At 43.7% G+C, this 24,558-nt stretch overlaps 1 protein-coding gene and 1 long non-coding RNA gene across 3 annotated transcripts in view; one reads left to right on the top strand and one right to left on the bottom strand.

Moving 5' to 3' along the window:
• The window catches only part of NEDD9 (neural precursor cell expressed, developmentally down-regulated 9), a 73,253-nt gene that overhangs the window by 18,612 nt on the left and 30,083 nt on the right, over positions 1-24,558 (top strand). The window contains exon 1 of one of the 2 annotated variants that reach the window (XM_042049188.1): positions 16,608-16,710. The exons of the other annotated variant lie outside the window; for it this stretch is intronic. Coding sequence (XP_041905122.1) covers positions 16,699-16,710 — 12 coding nt within the window. The 5' untranslated portion in view covers positions 16,608-16,698. Of the gene's footprint in view, positions 1-16,607; positions 16,711-24,558 lie in introns of those variants that run through there. 2 annotated transcript variants of the gene reach the window in all.
• The window catches only part of LOC121674675, a 48,002-nt gene continuing 40,149 nt past the window's right edge, over positions 16,706-24,558 (bottom strand). The window contains exons 5-6 of the long non-coding RNA XR_006019768.1: positions 21,405-21,505; positions 16,706-18,174 (exon numbers count right to left, since the gene is read on the bottom strand). This is a non-coding gene — a long non-coding RNA (uncharacterized LOC121674675). The remainder of the gene's footprint in view (positions 18,175-21,404; positions 21,506-24,558) is intronic.

Here is a 24,558-nt window from a genome sequence, read left to right on the forward strand (position 1 = left end):
CCCTTGCTTTTGCAGTTCCCACACTACCACATGACTCAACATGGGGGTTTTTTCAGTATGGGCTGAAATTTTGCAGTAACACCTTCTGTATGAGATCCATCAGCAACTACCATCTCTTAAGTTACCCTGCATGGTCTCCTGCCATACCAGGGGAAGGATGAGCTGCTTAGGTCAGAAGCCATTTTGACATCATTCTGCAACTCATTAAAATCCCAGATGAAATCAAGACCAAAAGTAAATGGCTGTGAAGCCCATGTTTCACACTCAAAACATATTCATGGGAAAAGGAACCCAACCTATGTATGATGATTATGCTTTACATATTTTCTTTAGAGAAAAAGAGAAGCTACTCCAGCACAAATGAGATAGTCTGGAAGATTATTACAATGTAATACATAGAATTGGTCTTGTTCTTTTAATACCAGCTCTCCTTTGAAATGAAGTCATGATTTATAGCTAGGTGGTAGTTTTAGAGAAGGGTTGCTTTTTTTTCACTATGAGGTCAGAGACCACAAATTATGCAATAATCTCAAGAGCTTGTCCTTAAAGATCAGTTTACTAATTGGTGGGCAAATATTTCCTTCAAACTTTTCTTTGGTAGCAGTTTCAAACCACGATTTTGAGGGATTTTAGATTATAAAGCTTTTTTTTTTCCTCTAAAGGAGAAGAAAGATGGAGACTTGGTTCCAGTGCTAGCAGTAAGTAACTCCGTATACAGCATGCTCAGCAGTTCCAGTTCTGCCAAATGTGCCGCCCCTATAGATCTATCAGGGAGCATTAGTTGGCACTGGCCCTCTGGCCAAAGGCAAGTGAGAGTGGCAAATGCCCGCAGGATGAGGGTAGACGTTTTTGTTGCACAGCTCTGCACATCTCCTGGTCACACCAGGGCTGCCTTCAGCACCCAGCACAAAAGGCCTCTGCTGTTTGCCAGTGAGTGGAGGAATGTCATTAATGTGGCAAACCCTCTTTCTTCTCAATTTAATAGCAAATCTGTCACAAAGGAGGACAGACCTTTGGTCTTCCTCTATAAAGACCCATGGAGTGCTGAGCTCCCGGCAAAGACTTTATCCCTCCCTGAAGATAAAACTGCACTGACGGTGAAAGATGACTGCCTGCCATCAAAAAGGAAAGATAGTCTTCTTTTCTGTGTTATGACATTCAGCAGGATGGGGTTAAGTAATTTAATAAAGCTTCTTCAGCAGCACAGCTAGCCCCTGCTGAACCAGCCCTGTGTTCCTAGAAACTACCCCTCTTAGAAGAAGCTTCAGGACAGCCACTGCATTTGTTTTTCCCTACCATTTGGTTTAAGGGGTAGATGTCCCCACCTACATTTCTTCCACACTAAGCCTCTCATAACTGAATAAGAACTGGTTGCAGAAAGTAGCTCCCACAAGCTCCTCACAGTGAGGCCCTTAGCAGACTCCAAACCCAAAGGGCTCCATCTTAAGCACTAGCAAGGACTTGGCAGATGCTTGGCAACCAAAAAGGTGGTATATAAGGATTCCTTGTATAGGGAAGCTTTAGGCATGTAGTCAAGCCAGGATGCAAATTCTAGTTAGGTACCCACCCAGGAGGATGAAAAAGTTGAGATTTATTGTGATACCTTCAATTTAAGTAGAAGTCAAAGCAAAAAGTAAAGGCCAGTTGTACTGAGCATTTGGGCAAGAATTATCATGCTGCATATTTCCGTTTGTCCTCCTGTCCTAGTTACTGTCCTACTGTACCCAGCATGTAAGCTAAACCGAGTCTAGCATTCCCAGCAGGCCAGTTGCAGTTCAGAGGACTAAAACAGTGGATTTCACCTCTTTGTGAAGAAGAATGGCAAAGCATAGCTCACAGCTGGCACTACACAGCAAACTTTCTGAGTCCATTTTGCTCTTGCAGTATTGCAAGCTGAAAACCACATCCTCTCTGAATGTGAGTATATGACCTTGAAACTCCCAGTGTGAGGTGTGATTTCACTCTAAAAAAACAGAAATATACATTTTGTCATGGCAGCTAGCAAGGTAGACTACTGATGCACAGAGCAGGATATTGATATACGAGTTAGTTAATCAGTGATGCATTTAAGGGTCTTTTACATATGGCACAAATTAGTAGAAACAAAAACCTGAAAAGAGTAGCTCCCCTCTGCATTATCTTTGCCCGCTGTGTGCATTCCATCAAATGAACAGGCTTTTCAAAAGTCCTGGGAAAAACTTACTGACTACTTGAGCGCTGAGATGCTTGACTGCAATGAATCATTTTCTGTTCCTTGCTGGACCAGAGAAGAGGCCACTTTGTATTTACAGGATCAAAGTGGCAGGGGTCATGGTCACCTAAGCAAGCAGGCTGTGACAACTGCACAATGGATGAATTTTCAATTGGCTGAACCTTAGGGACCGGAAACTGGTCCCAATTTTTCTTCCACTGCTATTCTAACTACCAAATCTTTCCTGCTCCCAGAATTCCTGGACCAAAATTTTACCTGGAAACAGCTCAAACATATTTTGAAGATGTGATGATTATTATTTTATGTGTTTTCTCCTCTGCATGTCTGGCTCCTGACAGAAGAAATGATTTGAAGAGAGGGAGAAGCAGGTCTCAAACTCCAGCTCAGCTTTGCTGAGCCAGGACATTCAGGTATCTTGGCCATGATCCCAATAAACATTCAGGGGTTGGATTCAAAAGGCGCAGGTCCCCAGTTCTCAACTATCCATGCAATGGTGGGTATAATACAATTGGACCTACTGGATAATGCTGTCCTTCTGGAGGTGCAGCTCTGTGTCAGCTGGGGTACCCCAAGACAGACCTGACCACGGACTCCATGCACAGGTAACCCAGTCCCATTCCTGGTGGACCCACATTTACTCGGAAGTCTAGCCCTCAATAGTCACGTCTAAGTGAACCAAGCATCCAAACCACTTTGATTTTTGAGGACAAGGACAACATAGGCCCTAGAGCAAGTGAAATCCAGCCTGGTGCTATTTGTAGCACTACAACACAGGCAATGATATAGTGGTGGAGATTCTGTGAAAATACAGAAGCCCCATCTATATGTAATAAATCAGAATTATTACTCTACACATATGAAAGCAACTGTGAGCTACTTCAACATAAATTTTACCAGCTGGACTGGTGTCAAGAGACAGTAATGACCCATAAAACTGAGCAGCTTCAATGTAGCTTGTGGGATCTCAACACCACCAAGATCTTGAACCAATCAAAGACAGACATCATCTTTAGGATGTATGGCTAGTTTAATTAAGCAGTCATATCACATATGTCTTTAAAATTGGCATGCCTGATATATTTTAGATTATGTGGGGACACCTGCTTACAGACAGTACGTCTGAAATCTAGAACAACTATATAAGCATGTCACATGTCTGCTTGTTTTCATGTTCTGAAATGCAGAACAAACCCTGCGAGAGAAAACAACAAATGCTAAAACTGAGCTGAAAGATGTCCAGAGCTGCAGGTGGAAAACATCCTCTCTGCATCAGGCATCTTTCATTGTATCACCATGCAAAGAAAAGGCTGAAAGATGCAGACAGACTTTTACTTGCCCAGATATTTGGGTGGTGATAAATAGCAAAAAGTGACACAAAATCACAAGTTTTTAAGGAACTTTCAAACTTTTTCTGAAAGAGTGAAATACTGAAACATCTACTATCATCCTCACAGAGGAGAACTGAAGTCAGCAAACAGAGCAGCCTCAAAGCCTGAGGGAAAGGGCCAGGAGGAGCACTTTCGACTCACCAAATGAATGGCAAGCAAAGAAAAAAGCAGACCTGACCTTTCAGGGAGACCTGGAAACAGCCCCAAGAGCACTGGTCATTGAAACAAAACAAAACACACAAAAAGGCATTAAGAAAACCTCACTCCAGTGGGAAGAGGAAGTGGTTTAAGGGGATTAGGTCCCAAAAAACAAGGCCCCACTCTTCCTCAGACTGCTGAGGAGACCCTGAACTCTTCTTCTATATTGAACCGGGCTGTGAAACTGGACAAACGTTGGCAACCACTCAACAAATGATAGTAATGTGAGGTGACATCTCTGGACCTCAACCAGCCAGCACACAATTGTCTCATTTTCATGGTGTGTCAAATTAAATTTAGACTTTAGCGCTTTGCTCGTCTTGCGCTGTTACCTCCTTTCCAGAGCAGAACACAGAAGAACATTTACAAATTTACACTGACTTTGACCTGCAAACACAAATGCCAGCCCTCAAAAACTAGTGCTGAATCATTTCTTTTCCTAACTGCGACCTTTTTACCCCCCTTCCTTTTCACGTCAGTCCATTTCTTCATGAGAGGCTCTCCTGCATCTGTATCACAGAAGCATTTGAGAAGAATTGGTGGGTTTGTACTGAGTAGCTGCAGGGACATTTTCTCAGCCAGGAGCCTTTCATATTGGGCAACAAACACAGTGCCCCATCTCTGACTGCCCTTCAACAACCATAGCAATCACCACAGCAACAACCACAAACCCCACAACAGCTAGTAACCTATTTCACAAAAGTGAAACGCCCTAAAATCTTGGGATGTTACAGAGTGGCAAGGCATTTATTGGATACAAAATAGACATCAATTTTTTCTTGGCACTGTAAAAGCGTGAAAGTTTAATAAGTCTTCTCTACCTTGAAACTAAACTGATGATACAGTGGCATCCCAGCCACACTTGAGTCAGCTTTGATAGGACCAGGACTACACCCTCTCATTCTTTTACTGAAGTACATCTGGAAGTACTGTTACTGAAACCAGACACTTTAAAAGCCTTGATACTTTTTTTTGGAGCAGGCATTAAGAGTCCAATGTCTTGCTGCATCAAGGCAAAAAACATCAATCCCTTCAATTGCAAATTACTCAGAGATTTGAGCTTTAAAATGGGAGGGAGTTTATGGACTCAAAACAGGGCCGAAGTTAAAAGTCCTTGAAGCTGGTTAGCTGACTGTGTGACTGCAGGAGACCCTAAACTTGAATCTCAGACTGAACAGAGAGAACTTGTAGAGATGGATGAAGAAACAGAGGTATGAAAATGAAAATGAAAGCAGGCAGTGCCACTTCTGGGTAACTGTGTGGGGATTTTGAGAAGAGCTATCGGTATGAGTGCTAGATTAGATCTGAATAAGTCTGAGTTTACCACAGAAAAAGAGATGTCTTGTACCAACTGCTTCTGCTCAAGCTGGAAATACTAAAAAAATTACCTCTGCTTATGGTATTTTGGCACTTCTGGGTTCAGATGATCAGTACACAGAGATTAATAAAAATCAGGGAAGGACCTGAACCACAACTCTATCCAATATCCATATATTTGAGAACTCATTGCACATGGATCAAACTCTGTGGATAATTTCAATGGGAGATAGATGCAGCAGAGAAAAAAAGCACAACGATTTTTCAAAAATATTGAAAAACTAATCTTCTGGAACAGAATTTTTTTGAACAAGCAGACAGAGACCTATCAAGGACGAAGTTCTGTGAAGCACAGATGCACAAATTAATACAGAAGGACTTGAGCCTGTGTGTAAAATTAAGCATGTGCTCAGTTGTTCTGCTGATCAGAGAGTGTAGGTTCTACTCCCTAGCAGTCATTTCCCATTTGGAAACCCTTGTCAGGAAGAGAAAGGGGAAGAAGGAGGGTTGTTTAGCACGATATTTTTAGATAGATTTTTAATGGAATATTTGTTAAGCTTTCTTCCACCCTGACTCCCCCCTGCCTGCTGTCTGGGTTTTGTGTGTGTTTTTTTAATGGCTGGCAATGCATCACAGTGCGGCTGCTGTTTAAATATTTGCCTGAAAAAAATGTAGTCTGTGCTTAAGAAAAGTGGTTTGGCACAAACTGGACATTTTCAAACATCCATTTACCAGATGGATCACTTTGTTCAATTACAAAGAAAAAAAAGATGGTGAAGGAGCTGAAAATCGAGTGGAATGTTCCTAAGCACACAGCATTGTTTACTATCTGCATGTCTCCTGGCATCGTGTGAGAAACTATCAATAGGCTCTTCAAAAATGTTCCTTTCCTTTAAAAAGTCTGCATTTTTCACTATAATAAAAAGGCAGTAAATATATTCTACAATAGCCTGATGGAAAAATGTGCTAAAGTATTTCTATAAATCAAATGTAGCAGTTTGGCACTAGCTCTGAGGCAGTAAATTTAGTAAATTAGGACCAGATGATTTTAAAATAGAATCTTACATAACTTTCTAGCGTGATATATTTTTTTTTTAAATTTAACACAAGTTTGTCCGTCTTCATAAAGTTATCTTGGCCGCTACCAGAATGTGGTTCAGTCTTTAAGGACCATATTTTTTGTTATTTATCAAGTGTAGAATGTTTTAAATATTGAAGTAAGAAGTGGAACAGATTTCTCAAAAGACAGAAAAGGCCATAATATGTACTGATTCACATAAGGTGTGGGGTATTTTGTATCCCTGATGCCCTGACTATTTCACTCTCATTATTTTGACTAATAATAGTCTATTTCTCTATTCATCTTCCTTTTTTTGCCCTCCTTCCCTTTTCCCACAAATTCAAGGACATGTCTCCCTCCATTACCCCCCAGAGTGTTTACAACTCCTATAAAAGCAGCTTGGTCCAACAGACTTCTCCCTCATCCATGTGCTTAGGTCAGGTCAGCATTGGGGACCTTCATTTCTTATGATATCCCACTTTTGATCTCTGCACCAGAATATCCACCTCTGAGAAATAAGGAAAATGGAATTATAAGAGTCCAAGGAGCCTATGCCACCAGCTTTAGTCTACACCTTTTGGCCCTATCCACACATATATCCACAAAACCTGCTCTCCCAAGCACACCTTTGACTTTCACATTTCTGAGCCAACATCTACGCCACCAGACAGCCACGTCAGACCACTGCTTATATGCTGAGGAGAGGGATTGCATAGATATATCCTCCATGGTCTTCTTTTTGGGCAAACACTCAGCCATACCATGGCCTTTCACTGGAGGCAACCACTTCTGGAATAGCTACTGTGGAGCCATCCCACAGCAGCTGTGCTCGCTACGGTGCTACAGTGGCTGACTTGGGAAAGCACAACCAAGGTCCTTTTACAGTGCACACTTACTGTCTAGAGAGCCAGAGCCAACACACTCTATCTCAGAACTTTGAAGATAAAGGAGTCCCTCCAGTACCCTGACTCATGGCTTCCAGACAAACACACTCCACATCGTTATGACAACAAAAGAGCTAAGCCCCTCCTTAAAAGCTGTAAGAATACATGGAGACAGATCCTTACAGCTCCCAGACAGGGCTGAACTCTGAGGATGTGAGGTGTCAAATCCCCGTGTCACTTCTTATGACTCAAGCCCTCATCAGACTTCTGAAGCAAACACCATGAGTCAGCTGGAAAGTGAGGGAAAGGGCAAAGACAGGAACAGAGGTGTTGAAGGAGAGGCCAGCAAAGAGTTGTGTGGAGCCTTCCTTTCATATGATCCCGAGACTGGTGCTTCCATCACCCATGCAAGTATCCAGCAACCAGAAGAATAACTGTGAGGGCTGAGTTATCGGCAAGTGCTGTCTCCCTCAGCAGAGGCAGCCTACTGCGAGGAGCCAATGAAGTCCTTAGTCCAAGGCTTGGGATGCTGCACGGCATGGGCCAAATCCTTGTCCCAGTGAAGCTGAGAGAAGCTTTGCCAGTGGGAACATGCTCTGTCCTTTTCACCCTGCCTTTGGCCACCCTGTTGCTGGAAGCATTCAGAGTTTGCAAATGATGGCAATGGAAAAGAGAGGGAATGGAGTTCCCACATTCCTTCTCTTCTAGCATTGTTTCCTGAGAGTCCTGCAACACACAGCAATGCAATGATCTCTTCTCTAAATGACACCACACTGAAATGCTTGTTAAAAATAACAGAAGAGAAGGAGGGGTTTAAAAGTCAGTCATTTTCCTTTAAAGAATGATTTTGGGAGAGTAGACCATAAACAGATTTAGATGGCAGCAAAGAAAACCATTTTTGGCAGTTTTGTGGAGATGCAAATTTACACTGAGTATGAGATGAGAGCTTAAACACCAACACCCAAAGAAGAGAAAAATAAGTCAGACAGTGTGAGACATTTCATATGCTGTTCTCTGTTGTTATGGATATCAACTGATCTCCACAGATCTGTTTGAAACAAAAGAGAGAAAAGATGATTGCTTTCCTATCTTATATCCTCCCTCCAAACACCTCCAAAAGAAGGAAATTTCCTTGAAATTCCTCAAGCTTCAAAACACATCCAAGCTGAGACTTCATGGGAAGCTTGGCAGTAAAGGCAAAACAGAACTTTCCTCTTTGTATTTTTTTTTTTTAATCCCAAACTTGCATTTTATTAAAGTTTTATTTTTGCTTCTCCTCCTACTGGAAAAAAACTGGCTGCTGGCTAGTGAACAACTACGGAGCTGATGGCCTTACCAGACAGAAATGCTTTTGCTTTGAAAGAGTTGCTGGTGAGAGATGGGGAAGAGAGAAAACATGAATATCTAAAATATAAAAACAGCAAATAATTTCTGCTAAAAGAAGTGTGGGAGAGATGCAACAAAAGGTTCCTAAAAACAGAAAGAACAAATATAATAACAAGCTTTGCAAGAAAAAGGGACACAGCTGGCAAGTCCAGTCACAGGACAATTCCTTGAATGATGTGTAAAACTGATGGACAAATTACAGTCAGAAGAGATTGTATTTTTGGGTCATTTTTGATGTTTTGCCAAGTTAAAGTAGTGTGCATTTTGCAAATCGGAGGAAGGAGAGAGTATTTAGACAAGGTTTGCTTTGGTCCTGACTCCCAAAATGGGGTTAAGACACACAAATCCTCTGTCCAGAAGATTAATGGGATTTCAAGGGGTTTTATGCAGTATTTTATATCTATCTAATATATGTGTGAGGAGTTCAACACACACCCCTCTTTATTCACCATTTTTGTAGCTTCATGTATCTGTACAACATCCTTCCACACAAGTTCAGAGCAAAGTGCTAGCATGTGTGCTTTGAATTGGGGCTCTCCACCCTGCCAACTGCAGGAATGGGAAGGCAGGAGGAGGGGAAGGAGAGGCAGGCAGGAAAAGTAGACAGGAGCAGGGCACCACAGACTGGAAAGAGCAGAGCTGTGCTCTGCTGTATTCAAGAGAAAGTTTCTGGGGATGAGAGTTGCTGTGTATTACTCTGCATGTATGTGAGGAGGTGAGAGAGGTTGCATCTCCTGAGAAAAAACTTGCTGATCCTAGTCTACAAAACCTTACCTTTCTAGGGTGTCACAGGAAAGTGAACCTTTTTATTCCTGACCACTGTTTCCTACTTAGTTGTCCACACTCACACTCCTGCTTTCATTTAGAAACTCCTTTGCAGGTGGGTTATGTGCTATTTGAGCCAGGGCTTTGTTCCCACAAACCTAGTAATTCAAAAGAGCCTGGGGTGTTTCCAAACTGGGCTCATAGTGCTGTGATGTGCTAGGTGACCTCCACAAAAAAAAAAACAAAAACAAAACCCAAAAACCCCTACAACTCAACCTCCAGAAAAACAAACCAGAAAACCCACAACCCAACGCCAAACCAAACCAACAAAACAAACAAAAGAAAAGAAAAACTTTACTCGATTCATTCCTATTTTAACAGTTTTAATATCTAGTGGAATAATGTAACATGTTCCATGTTTCGCCCAAAGTGGGGAAAGTTCAAGTAGAAAGTTCAGGTAAAGATCTGAGCTTTTGGATGCCAGCACTATGACTTCTTACAACTGCATGAAAAGCTTAACATGCCTAAGCTTTGTGCCCAAGTTTCTTGTCTGAGGCAATTCCGGTTTCAATTTTGGATTCCTTTCATCTTAAACAAGCTGTGATATCTAAACATACATTTCCTCTTGAGCAACCTCCCTGTATTTCATTTATCATATTTCATCTGCACAGTTGTGAACCAGAGAGAACAAAAGTCCTCTGCAGTCTCCATAGTTGTGCTGTTTTGCAGTTTTTCTTAGGAAAAACAAGAAAAACCCTTTTGGCATCAGTAGGTTGAATGGCATGCATGCCCCGCGTCTGGAAGCAAGCCAGTATTTTTTAACCCGTGTATTAAAAATATTCAGTGCTGGAGGGGAAAATAAGGGAGTGTAGCCCGCGAGCACGACTGTTAGACTGGTTTGTTTGTTTGGGAAATGAATAAGCCTTTGACAGTATCTCTGGAAGGAACAGGCTAGTGTGTGCTCCATGCTGACATTCTTTTCCCTCTCCAGTCTTCCCTGCATACCTCACATTCTTCTTCCCCTCCCAATATCATTGGTTCCTAGGCAAGCAGGCACTGCAGACCCAGTCTGGCACAGCCCTGCACCCACTCTGAAGCCATGGGCTTCTGCCATCCCTCCTCTCACCAGTGTTACGTACCAAGGTTCCCAGAGCTCCTGCTTTGCCTCAGCTCTGCAAAGGGTGCATGGCAGCTCAGCTACAATTCGTGTTGTCTTCCACAAATTCCTCCCAACACTGCTGAGAACATAAAGTCCCCCTGACTTAAGTTCTCTACACCAGCCATCTCCGTGGGGAGCTGCTGCACAGACCTGGAAAAGCTTTTCACAGAACCACAGAACATGCTGATTTGGATCATTGAGTCCAACTCTCAGCCCTGCACAGCATCATTGCCAAGAGTCACACCATGCCTGGGAGCACTGCTCAAATGCTTCTGGAACTCTGTCAGGCTTGGTGCTGTGACCACTTCCTTGGGGACCCTGTTCCAGTGCCCAACCATTCTCTAGGAAAAGAACCTTTTTCTAATATCCAACCTAAACCTCCCCTGACACAGTTCCATACCATTTCCTCGTGTCCTGTCACTGGTCACCACAGGGAAGAGCTCAGTGCCTGCCCCTCCTCTTCCCCTCACAAGGAAGCTGTAACTGCGATGAGGTCTCCCCTCAGTCTCCTCCTCTCCAGCCTGAACAGACCAAGTGACCTCAGCTGCTCCTCATTCAGCTTTGCCTCAAGGCCCTTCACCATCCTCACAGCCCTCCTTTGGATGCCCTCTAAGAGCTGCATGTCTTTTTTATATTGTGGTGCCCAGTGCTGCCCCCAGCACTCGAGGTGAGGCCGCCCCAGTGCAGAGCAGAGAGAGACAATCCCCTGCCTTGCCCAGCTAGAGGTGCTGTGCCTGATGCCCCCCAGGACACGGCTGCCCCTCCTGGCTGCCAGGGCACTGCTGGCTCATGTTCAACTTGCCATTGATGAGAATCATTTCTGTGGCACTGATTTCCAATGCTGGAACAGAGATAAACTTACTTCTTTTCAATTTTACACTCTCTTTCTCCAGAGTAAGATGTGTTCCTCATGCTGTTTTAATAGTCATTCCACTGTTTCCTTTTCCCATGTCCATTCTCCCCTGAGAAGGTGACCACCTGCTTCTCATAACAAATTAAAATTGTAGTGGTATTTATTCCCCGCCTCCCCTTTTTTTTAAAACTGAAGAAACTTCTCAAGTTTTATTCACTGGGTCAGGCTGGTGGCTTAGTGACAGCCAGTGCCAAAATATCTAAATTCCAACTGCCTTCCATGATTTCTCAAGCTAACAAAGGCTGGATTCACTTTCAAAACCTTTTGGGTGGGAGGACACCAGTATGTTTCTTTCTGGCTGGCATTTGAAGCAAAACAGAGAGGACAGAAGGAGCTGCATTTATTCTCCTTATCTGAAGGAGGGTCACTAAACAGGGCCTTGATGGTTGACTTACAAAGTTAAATGAGCAATTCCTGATGAAACATTGTATAAAATGCCCTTATCAAGAATGTGAACAGCTTTTGTGCCTTATTGTGAAAGGAGGTGGGATGCCTGTAAGATTAGTTCGTATATATTACAGTAAATGTAGAATTCTAAAGCGAGGCAAGTGAGCTAGCCCAATGGTTAAGACACCTTAGGTAAAATGGTAAAGGACAGGCAAATGTAAGAAGATAATTTTAAGTCACAATTTTTATTCTCACAGTTTGACCGTTGCATTTAAATCTCACCACTACAATGACTGCTACCCATTCCTCTGTCCACCAGGATAGATTTCTCAAACTGTTAAATGGAATAGAACGCTTGCTTAAAAAGATTTCCATCACTGGTCAAAGAAAAACAGAGCAGACTTTGTTTTGGTTTGCTGAAATGCAAAATATTCCCTTCTTTGGGTGAGAATGAAATATTTTTCTTATTATCTCCTAGTGAGGTGGGAGAGGGAGCCTTTCTGTGCAGACAGACACAGAATCCTGCCCACGTCAGTGGTGAACTTTTGTTAACGCTCTTCTCAGGAAACAGTAGCGTTTCATCTTTTTTAACAGATTTGTCCAAGCAAGCAAATTCCACCACTCTGAGTGTGTGTACAAAACCATTCTGCACCGAAGAAATTCCATCCACTGCATATCCGCTGAACCAGCCTGGGTAACATTATAGAAGTGACAGGACATGAGGCTAAATATGACTCCTTTGCTCAGAAAGTGCAGTGGCACTATAACTAAATTAATTTTAATCCAAATTCCCTGGCCAAGTATCACAGCAAGAAGCAATGCAGATGGCTGCACAACATTATCCAAGAGATAGTTAGACCTTTGTGAAGAGGGAGAAAAAAAAGACAGCTCAATGTTTCCCAAACACAGAGCTCACAGACCCTTCCTGAAAAGACTCTCTCAACTGTGAGGGAGACACTCTGCTGTGTCCCTCTTTTCTCAGATTGTGTCAATGGGGAAATGGGAACAAGGAGATTTTTGTTTGAGTAACCTTTCAGAGCAGGATATCTGTCTCATGTTCCCCTATCAATTGTCACAAGGTGATAGCTGGCTGATGTGCTTCAGCGGGTATTCCCTTCCCAGCCTGCTGGCAGCTCCGTTTCATGTTGTATCCTGAGGGCTGCAGCGGGCCAGCCGCAGAGTCCAGCTGACAAGCAGTCCCTGTGGCTGCCTATCACATCACCCACTGCCACCTCCCAAACACCTCAGTACCCCAGCTGTCAATCAGAAGGGCAACAGGAAGACACAGAGCAGAGACATGATTAGAAATAAAGCAAGCAATAAGCTCAGCAGGAGGGGGTATGAGCAGGAGACAAACAGTAGGTTGCCCAAACGAGCAGAGAGTAATATTAATTGCCTTCAGCAAAAGCAAAGAAACAAACAAAAGCCATTGACAGAGACACAAGATGAAGTCACAGAACCCATTTGCTACTCTGCTAGAATTGCAGTGGAATAAATATGAGGCAGTGAATCAAGCCATTGCTGTGCTGCGAAGCAAAAAAGACACATTACATGAATTACCCTCCTGAGAACTTTAATAGGACCTTGTAGTTATAAATCCTGGCAATACAGCTCAAGTTGCCTCTGAAACACAGACATCAGTAATGCCTGGTCCCGGCTTCCTCATCAGCAAGTTGCATTGTATAATTGAGCTGATTATCCAAGGCAACCGACTCAGAACTTCCCTCGGCTGTGCCTGAAATACAATATTACATAGCAAAGGCACGGCCGCCGCCAAGGTCACCAAGAACAGCACAGTGCTTGCACTAACCACAAACGGGCCTGCCGCAATCCCGACTTCTCACAGCAACACGAGGAGGTTAGCGGATCACGTTAACAAATCTCTCTTTCAAGGTATATCTAATCCCTGATATCCGTGATAGACCATGGAGCTCTGCCATGCTGCTAGCTCTGCTAGAAGTGTCCCACTGAGTAGGAGTGCTTCACCCTGGGGGAAATTAAAAACCCCTTCAAGGTAAACGGAGTAGGTGAGAGAGGGGGAGGGAGGGTGTGTGAATAAAATGAGCGGTGGGACTTCACTGCACAGGTGGTGTGCGATGGCAATCTCTTTTTCTCCCTGTAAAATACCAGCTCTTGTATCTGCTCCTTCAGAGTTGTAAAGTACAGCTATCAAAACTGACAGACTTTGAGGCTTTGTGCCTAAAGTGTCATTCCAGTGGCATCTAAGTAAAAGTATTTAATATGAGTTATGGAGAGTGATAAAGGCAAAACAATACACACACAGGAACACTCCAACTAGAATTTCATATTAACACATCTCTTACCGCATATTAAAATCAGTCAGGGATTTTTTGCACACATTAAAAGCAATGCAAGCTAAAACAAAAGCAGAAGGCATAGCTTCTCAAATGTGCTTAGGTTTCATAATGCGATTGTAAAGCATTCTGAAAAAACACCAGTTACATGAAAAGTACCCCTACTGGTGGGATGACTGGAAACCAGATGCACTCTGAGTTTAAATATAGGTGAAGTCAGAAATATGATGTTACTTTTCTTATTTTTGTCTCCAATACTTATTTGGTTCTTACTGATGTGGTTTTACAACCCTTAACGCATTTATCTTCATGGCAATGGTGCCACGTGAGCAGATTATACAGAGCTTATTCAAGGAAGGGGATTTGGATGCCAGTCCAATACCATGCTAACACCTTAGCCATTGCATCCTCTGTAGTTAAAAGAAATTTTCTACTTGGAGTATGAATGGCAAAAACATGCAAAAAGACAACCGGTGTTTCTTTGATTCTTAACTCTTCAATTAAGAAATGCTCCAAAGAGATTTGCACTCTCCTAATAGTAAGCTGGTTATATATAGGCACTGGAAGAATTCCTTTCTTCATTAAAGTGGCTAAGGACACAGCATACAAGTGAGTTTTATTCTCTTGAACCTACCCAAATTTATTTTGATGCTGCACTTAAAACAACACTGCCCTAAACCCAGTGCATATAAAATATTATCTGTTTTGCCTTTCTTCTTGGGAAATCAGAAGACTCAACAGCAACAAGAAAAATGGAAAGGAAGGCCCAGAGAAAAACGCCTACGAGGGGCTGGAGCAGCAGCTACTACCCAGCCACAGTGGCTTGTTCTGTACTGCAGAAAGCAGGAGCTCACTAATTTCCAAGCCTTATTTTGTACTGACAGGGACACACACCCATGAGCTATTAGGGCATGTGCAGTCAAGAAGACAGAATAGAAAAAAAAAAGCATTTTTTCATTCATTTAGTAAATTTGTACAGTACAGCCACATATTTTATGCTGGAATTGGAGAACGGAGGAGATTGCAGATAAAAGTATGACATTCTTTATCAGTCAAGAAGCCATTTTAGCAACAGGATCCCTCTCTAGAGGATTAGTCACATGAGAATTTAAGGATAACACTGTGCTATGGAATGTAGTTATGTTTGTAATCTGGTAGTACAAGATTACTCTTTGCTATTTTTCCTTAGGCCACTAGAAATAGCCTTGAGTCCATCTGTGACCTAAAAATGTTGGGTAAGATCCAGCTTGGGCAAAAAGGAGAGAATTTATTTCCTGTTCCTCTAAACAAGCTGGAGTATGTCCCATACACAAAGATTCCTATTATGTGCACCATATTAATCATGCCTGATTAAGAGATCTGACTTGAAAAGCATGGAGGATCACCACACATCTATTTTCCCCACTCTTTCTTGTTCCCAAGATACCAGAGTTAATTATTACTCTCTTCCAAATAATCCTTGTTTACCATGGTCACTCTTTATAATGGACATCACCAGGCCATTAAAGAATTCTTGGCCTCTGGTGTCTAATCAGTGTTAAAATAGCAGCCAGGCAAAGCGAGCACTTGGCATCTTGATTTGACCAGTAGTAGTTAAAAAAGGTCATCTTCTGAGGACAAATGAGAACAAAAATAATTGCAGAGACAGGAACAAAGCAGTGTTCAGCCCCTCCAAGAGCTGCATGGGAGAAAAATGCCTTTGGGAGGGATGGATGGACAAGGCTCACAGAATCACAGAATCAGGTTGGAAAAGATCTCTGAGATCATCGAGTCCAGCCCTTGATCAAACACCACCTTGCCAAGTAGACCAGAGTGCCACATCCAGCTGTTTCTTGAACACTCGCAGGATTGATGACTCCACCACCTCCCTGGGCAGCCCATTCCAATGGGTTACCCACCGTCTGCATGAAGAAATTCTACCTTTTGTCCAACCTGCACATCCCCTGGAGCAGCTCGAGGCCGTGTCCTCTTGCTCTGTTGCTGGCTGCCCGGGAGAAGAGACCGACCCTCACCTGGGTACAACCTCATGTAAGGCAGCTATAGAGAGCGATAAGGTTCCCCATGAGCCTCCTTCTCTCCAGGCTAAACACCCGCAGTTCCCTCAGTTCCCACAGTCACAGGACTTGTGCTCCAGATCCTTCCCCAGTTCCTTCTCTGGACCTGCTCCAGCACTTCAAATGTCTTTCAGTGAGGGGCCCAGAAGTGGACACAGGACTTGAGGTGTGGCCTCCGCAGCGCCCAATAGCCGGGATACCTGCCCTGCTGGCCACACGATTGCTGAGCCAGGCCAGGATGCCACTGGCCTTCCTGGCCACCTGGGCACACGCTGGCTCCTGTTCAGCCGCTGTTGACCTGTGCCCCTAGGCCCTCTTCCGCCGGGGAACAGTCGAGGCGAGCAGCTTTGAAATGTACGGGCGGGGGTCCCGAGGAGCAGGACTGCCAGCCCGGCAGCTCTCTCTCCCTGGCCATCGGCGGAGGGAAGCGGCTGAAGGCGCCGCGCCCGGGCCCGAACCCGCGTCCCCCCGGTCCCCGGCACCCCCGGCGGCGGGCGGAACGCGGGGCGGGGCCGGCTGGTGCCCGAGCCCGGCCCGCGGGGGCGGTGCTATGCAAATGAGCGCCTGAGGCTGGCGTGGCGGCTCGCGGCGGGGCGCGCAGAGCGCGCGGGGATGCGGCGGCGCGCGGAGTAGCGCGCGCGGGGTGGCGGCGGCGCAGCCATGAAGTACAAGGTGAGGCTGGGGCGCGGGGCCCGGCCGGCAGCGCGGCCCGGACAGCAGGCGGCTGTCGGACGGCTCGGGGCTCCCCTCCGCACCTCCTCGAGGCGAGCCGTGTGCCCGCGGGGCGGCCAGGTCTCCCCTCTCCCCTCCCCTGCGCTGTCTCCAGGCGCAGAGCCCCAGGGAAGGTGTCCGCGGGGAGTGGGAAACGAGGGGGCAGCGAAGGGGACGGGCTGTGGGGACCCCCCGGATGCCGTGTCGGTGTTAGCGGTGGGGGGAGAAGGGGCTTCCCTCGCTTTTCCCGCTGATGCGGGTCCTGGGTAACGGGGTGAGCCCGGGATCGCGGGGCGGTGTGTGATGGCCAGGCGCGTTTGGGACAGGTACCCCCGATCCTCCCCGGGAGCTCATTCGCCCCCTTTCCAGCCGTTTGTGGATGTTTCCTTATCACGGTTCGTTCTGTTTGATGGGTCACAAGCGAGGGGAAAAAAAACCGTAACATTTTTGAAAATTGGGTAGCCTTACCGCCTTACTAGATCCTTTAATCCCCGCTTATTAAATAATCGCTTTTAGCAACCTCTTACCAGAGGGGTGGTTGGTTGGTTTTTTTTTTTTTTCAAAAGACACAAATGTGGAGCCTGTCATCCTAATTTTACTCAGAAACGTCTGGGCAAGGTACAGAATTGCCCACGGGGCATTAGATTACTGTACAGACATACCGTAATCTTGTGTGCTTGGAAAAAAAGGGGGAGGAAGGAAAAACTTTCCTTCCCCAGCCAAAAATAACTTCAGCGTCAATAAAAAGGTGATTTTGGAAATGTCACACGCTATATACTTACTTGCAGACTAAGTTGCTTTGGAAGTGAGGTCCATCTCCGTACTGAACTTAGGCAGCATAGTGTGAAAGAGTGCTGATGCTGTAGCAGTGTGAGTGAGGAGTACGAGTGATACCCAGGTAAATGTGCACAGATTTTTGTGCTCTTCTGTACATCTCTGAGCTCAGACCATGTTTTCAGAGTCTCTCAAGCCAAACTTTGGGAAAGGTCAGAGTTAAGTTTCCAAAGCTGCTGCCAGTTTCTCCATGTCATGGAAAGACAAGGAAAAAAGAAATTGTGTTAGACGTGGGTCGACAAAGGTAATCCATGGCTTTGACAATTCTGATGTGAATCTGATGGCTTTTTTTCTTTTTTAAACTGTGTCTCAAACAACTGACTGATCTGAAGTCTGAGATAAAATTCATTTCTCTTCTATCTACTCCACCTCTGATCAGTCCAGGTAGACTTTATACCTGCCTGGAGAAGCTGTTACTCTGAGCAGAAAACATCAGGCACTCGAGGGTAGAAGAGCAGTGTCACTGTTAGTCCAAGCTCACAAACTGCTTTCAGACTGCCCATGGCCAAGCAACACTTGTATCCCAGTAGCAAAATAATGGTCCTGCATAGTTACACAGTGTCCTGATTTCTTCTATGTAGCCCAGTGGCGCTGCAAGATAAGTGGACTGATAAGTGGACTGATAAAGTGGCTCAAAAGGGGGAAGTCTTCCCTGCTCTGTAATGGTTCCTTTGCCCTGTCTTGTGGGAATAAGGATTTTGGTTTTGGTTTGTGATTACTTAATTCTAGACAGAGAAAGAGCAAGCCATTAAAAAATAAATAAAAAGAGAAGATTGAGGGGTTTGGCCTCAAAAAGTTTCTTGTTGGATTACAGTGTTTACTTTCCCTGGGAAATGTGAAGTAGTTACTTACGCTGTTTAACTGGGGCAAACATTCTTAGATCTATTTCTTATCCCTAGAGTAATATACAAAGAAAATACCTGCACATTCAGTCTTTGTTCTTTCTGTATTTTCTCTCTTTGATTTATCTCCCTATAAGAAAACAAAGGTCTTTTTTTTTTTTTTTTTTTTTTTTTTTAATTATATGCATGAAATAAAGGCACAGAGAGTGCTCATGGCCTGCCTGGGGACATGCCATCACTTCAGAGGAGGCTTAGCGTCCAGGTGCAGATTTGGCTCTGTTTAGCTGTTCCTGGTGTTATACTGGGGCCTGTCATTCCTTACCTTCATTGTGATAGTCCATAAGGCCTCATTTAAAGAAATAATTGAAATGCTTGTTATAGTTTAATTCAGAATTTTAACAGTAGGACAGAACAGGAACTGCTTCATGGGTCAGACCCTGAATACGTCTGTCCATCACTCATGACTTTGCTTTCAGTGTGACTAAACCCAAGGTAATTTCTGGTCTAGAAATCCTTTCTGCTACTCAATCTACACATTTTTTATTCAGACATTTTCAAAACTTGTTCCCTCCCTCTCTTCCTCCATTTAAGCTTCTTTTATTGTCCATTGCACTCTTCAAGCATTCTTCCATCTTAATACTCAAGTCTGAATCCTCTGAAAGGGAAAATCCCAGTGGATTTAAGCAGGTTCAGAATTTTACCTTACATATGTCTCTACACCACTGTCTATCTTTTGCACACTGTGTGATATTCTGTGATTATGTGGCTATTTAAAGCAAAGTTGACCCCAGGCCAGGTCCTGTTGTCCCATTCATGTACTAGTTAAATGCCTGAGAACACAGAAGTTATTTTAACTGCAATATGGAAAGATGGGAAACATTAAGCATAACAAATACTTGTGTTGGTTTGGAGCACTTCTTAGCCCTACTTGTCTAAAAGCTGCTTTCAGAAGCTAATTCCTGTAGGGGTGCAGTTGTGTGAGGGCAACACCTCAGTTCTTTGATGACAGCAGCTTGCTTTTGTGCTAAATCCCCATGTGCCACAAAACTGCATCCCATCAAGTTCTCACAGGACTCCATTCCAGGAGGTAATCCAGGAGGTAAGGTCAGCCTTTTCTGAGACCAAACCCAGGCTGTTATTCCAAGGATGGAGCAGTTACAGCTACAATATACTGTGTAGGGACAGAAATACCAGTGGGTTACCATGAGCAGTGAAGGACATGGATGGGAAAGGGTATGTCTGGCCACCAGTTCCAATGCTCTTATCTCAGGCAATAAAAGTGCAACATAAGCAAAAGGGAGAAGACATTATCATAACAAGGCTTTTGTAGCTTGGTGGCTGTTCACATGCAAGACAAAGTAAGAGGGGGAAGGAAGGAAGAAAAGGGGACTCATCTGTTTACTAAACTTCCGAACAGTTAGTGAAAGAGGAGAGGGAAAAAACCCTACATTCCTTACCTCATTTAAGCCAAAAGGAATGACGTAGATGTAAAGTATGAGGTCTTGATTATCTATTTTTAGATAATTTGTTGGGCAAGGAAGAAACCTAAACAGGGTTCAAAATGCCTGTAGTGCACAGTCCTGTAATATATAGACTTGATTACAATGTCTGCACGCCAAGACAAACAAAATAGTGTCCCTGGGAAGAAATACAATATTCCCAACCAGAAGTGCTTGTGAAAAGCTGCTTGTAACCCTGGCAATGAAAGACTTTGAGTGTTGGACCATGTAAAAGGAAAAGAACTGTCTGTACTTTTTTAACCAAATCCTCTCTGTTCTGTTTATTCCTCACTCCTTTTCGTTTCACTTTTTTTTTTCAGTATAGCAATCAAACTCAGAAGTAAATAGGAACTGTAAAACCTTGTAAAATATAATGAGAGAGGAAAAAACCGACAAGGGGAAAACCTGTCCAAGTTTGTGCCATCTCTCTTACTGTCGTGAGTTTCGAATGGAAGTTTCATGATTTTTCTCTCATCTGTGCATGTGCGGGGTGAGGTGGCTGAGGTCTAGCAGGGTCAGGCCCAAGTCAGCAGCAGCACTAGTGAGATAGAGCCAGAAGGACTGTCCCCTTCACAAAGCTTGGGGGGCCACTGTCATTTTCAGATTGCGGCTGTAGCCTGTGTGTGCCCTCCTTCCCCTCCCACACCCCCCCTGTAGATTTATATTTGTATACTTAATAGAGGGAGTGCCTCAACACTCCAGGGTAGTTGAGAAACTCCAACAATTGTGTCCACTTGCCCTACCAAAGTCTTGGTAGGATAGCAGAGTGCTTTTAATTCTGTTTTACAGATGGTGCTGCTGAGGCTTAGGGACGTTACAGGGTTTGTTTCAGAGGAAGAAGAGGAGCCATCACAAAGCATTACAGCCAGTAGCATGCAGGGGTTTTTTGCCAGATTTCTAAACTTCTATGGTTTTTAGTCTAACAATTGCTCCTGAGTAATGTAGCTGTGAATCTGTTTAATCAGAAACTGATAGTCTAATCTGTCTCTGTCCAGTAGTTCCTAGTATTTGATGGGGAAGCAGAACTACCAGATGAACAGTCTTCCTTATTTTTTTTTGATAGTTCCAATTCAGTTTGACTCTAGATAGTACAAGAGGCATTAGATACTTGTTTGGGGGTTTTACTCTTGCTTTTAACGTCCTGCTAGAGGTTGCAGGCTGCATGTTAAACTATTACTTGGCCTTGAGGTATCTTGACTCAAGTCTACTGATTCCAAACAGTGCCACACTATCAAAATACCTCATCGAGGGGGACCTATCAGATCAGAGAGCAGGAAAACTGTCTAATAGTAAGACTTTATGGAAACATCTCCTGCAAAGGAAAAATGAAAGCACATTTCAGTGGTTATTGTCTTAGAAAGGCTGCAGAACTCTCCTATTTTCCAGAATACAGGCTAGACTTCAGAGAAGTCTCATGAAGCGTTATTGTGAATTTGTTAAAGTGTTGGAGCACACTTCCTAAGACTGCAGACAAACTCACCTTTGGAATTGTACCTTCTCAAGCCCAGCAACAAGTGGGGTTAGAAGACAATACTTGCACTGATATCGGATCTCTGAACGCTGAACTCCTGTGTGTGGTGCCTGAGGAGAAATTTGTATTAGTGTATTGCCTGTGCTCCATTTTAAGTACCAGAGTAATTGCAGCAAGGCCAGGTGCATCTAGTGCATACAAAAAGGTAGCAAACCAGGAGCATAGAGCTTCCTACTTGTCATATTGCTGTTATCAAAGATGTTAGGGGCATGGGAATGCCTTCTGCATACAAGAGATGCGCTTAGGTCACTTAAGGGCCAATGTTAAGTAGTTTTTGTCTTGCTTATTTTATTTGGACTAACTTAACACAGCATTTAATTACTTAAATCCCCTTCATACCAACAGCAATTAGGAACCCACCTGTCTCCCAAGGTCCAGAGTTTTAATTCCATTTTTAAAGCAACATGAGTGCTTAAGAGTAGTATGCACAGCCTCTGCCTTGGCTGCAGCACCTTTGGAGGACTCTTATCTTGTACTGCTCCCATTTCTGGCCACACCTGATGGAGACAAGTAGCTGAACTTCTTAGGACATTAAAGTCCACATACCTGTGTAGGAACCCATTTTCAGTGATATTTGGAATTGTAAATGCATAAGTCACTTTTCAAGAGGCTTTTTTACGTAATAGATGCTCTCTGAGCATCCATGAAAGCAGTAGACATCTACTTGTTAGAGCAGTACTCTGGTCCCTGAAAAGTGCTTTATGCCAAGCCTTCAGTAGGCTTGATCAGATGCTCATCTGGGACTGTACTATGAAAATAATATTTATGGCAGGTATTGAGCAATATTTATTAAGTCAGGCTGCTGCTAAGTAAAGCTGCATGTAGAGGTACTTCTGCCTGTAAATGGCTGCAGCTCTCAGCATCAGTGAAGCTGGGTCACTTTATAGCAGCTCAGAGTGCAGCCTCTGCATATTATTGCCTGATTATCACAGCTTGCTCTTGGCAAGTGCCCGTTTTCTTTTGCCTTTTGGTCTAGACATTACAGTAGTGGAAACTGTCTTAATTTTAAGGAGCTCATTTTTCCACAGCAGATTTGGACGTAGCTTGTGTTTGACATGAAACAGGACTGCTAAAGCTATAGTTCACAGTCCTAGAAACACAAGTGCATAGCATGACAAAAACTGTATTTTTTTGTTTTTTCTCTATAGGGATGAGGCCAATTGTCGCCTTTCTATTTTTGTGTTGGTTTTAAAAACACTTTCTTCACAGTCAGAGTGGACCATCCTGCCCGGAAAAGGAAGAGTAATAAGAATGGGTTTACTCGGGTTTACTCTACAGGAATGCAGTCAGCACATCAGAAGCCCTTTCTTAAGCTGGCCTCATCGACAGCAAGGTTGAAAATTTTAGCAATAGCAATACCACGAATCTTTGGTAACAACAAATCTTAAAAAATGCTGACGGAGCCTAGGAGTAAATCTCAGTTCTTCCAGTGACCTGCTTAGTTGCAGACAGAGAGAGGAAGACAGACCATAAAAACAATCAATTATTCTCTTTCTAAACACGTTTCTGATCCAAAGGGTTAAGTACAAGACAACTAGAGGTGTGCACTCTGTTTAACATACAGCTAGAAGTAGGTAGGCTCATGAATGCCCATGTCCTGTGGACTTTACATCCAGTTAAAATGCTTAGGGTAATAAACCAATTTTTACTGCTATAGAAAGATGTAATCTACAGGCAGATATCTTCTTTTGTTTTCTCTCTCTCTTTTTATACTGCTTTATTTTGTTTTCATGCAGCCCAGGAGCTGCCCAAACCGTTCTCTCACATGATCAAGAATAGAGTTAAAGTTGTGTTTCAGCCTGAGACTGAGCACAGTAACCAGAGCTGCTTAAAATGCACCTACACCTTCACCATCCTTCTTCTCCGGGGGTATGCTTGCCCAGAAAATGTCAGCTTGCCAAAATTGAGCTGTTCTGGGAGGCTTGTTGACTTTTGACCGCTGCCCTGTAGAATGGAGATGACTCTGATTGGACCTGGCAAGCATCAGCTGCCAGCCAGGCTTGGCTTCCCTGGAATTCTGATTCACAGGCAATGTGCTACCTGTCCCACCAGCCTGCTGAGGGCTGGAAGGAGCCTGGAAAGAGGAGTTCCTGAGCTTGTTTTTCTTTAGTAAGTTGGACTCTCTGGGCATCCCAAGTTGTAGCTGCTGTGTAGTATCCCAGATGGTGACACTATATTGACAGAGTAGGATGGCTTTCCTTTCTAATGAAATTTTTTTTGAGAGACTTGGGGGAAGAAGAACATGTCCTAGTTCATCTAAGTTCTAGATTTAAAGAAAAATAATTAAAAAATCATACTTTTCAAAGCTGAAGACATCAGACAAGTGAGTTGGTGGCAGTACTGAGGTCCTATGTCTACATAGCTATGGTTTCTTGACAATCAAGTTGTAATTGTTTCCCCAGAGCTGCAGGAGGAAGGGTTAATTTTGGGTTTGGGTTGTTTTTTTTTTAAGGAAGCTTTGTCTGGGAGAAGACTGCTCACAAATGCCAGAAAATGGAAAACTGAGAACTCAAAACACACGTTTCAGGATTTTTTCTTTCCATAATTTTTTTTTTCCCCTTTCTGCTCTGCTTCTTCAATTCTTTAGCGTTTAACATCTGATCTCCTTTCATTAAGTTTTTAATTGCTTGCCTGAGGGAAAGGGGTTAAGTTTTACATCTGCTTTTTGATTTTGATGTACTGTGGTTTAATCACAGTGAGATCATATTTACTCTAAGGGTATTGTTTGCATGCTTGATTTTTTTTTTTCTCTCCCTGTTGATGTCACAAAAGGCACACAGCCCTCAGACGGATTTGAAAAGGCCTTTTAAAGTCATGGAACGAGATCACACCCTTCCTTGGGTGGGGAGAAAGGAAACCGGTTACGAGGGTGAAACATACACAGAAAACTTAGTGAGTTAGGTGTGGTGGAATTTCCCAAAATATTAATAGATCTTGAAGGTAAGTCAGGGGATGTAGTCTGTGTCCCCAGAAGGAGCAACGAGAATGGCATTTCGGCACTGCTGCAGAACCCCAGGAACTCAGGGGGCAGAGGAATAAGAGGAATATGTCATCAGTGGATCCGTGCTCTGCCTCACTGTAGATGTTTCTGTCGCACACCGTG

Source organism: Corvus kubaryi, unplaced genomic scaffold, assembly GCF_017639235.1.
Source record: "Corvus kubaryi isolate FWS band 111438036 unplaced genomic scaffold, C.kubaryi_AGA036_p1.0 69, whole genome shotgun sequence".
NCBI classification, from domain to species: domain Eukaryota; kingdom Metazoa; phylum Chordata; class Aves; order Passeriformes; family Corvidae; genus Corvus; species Corvus kubaryi.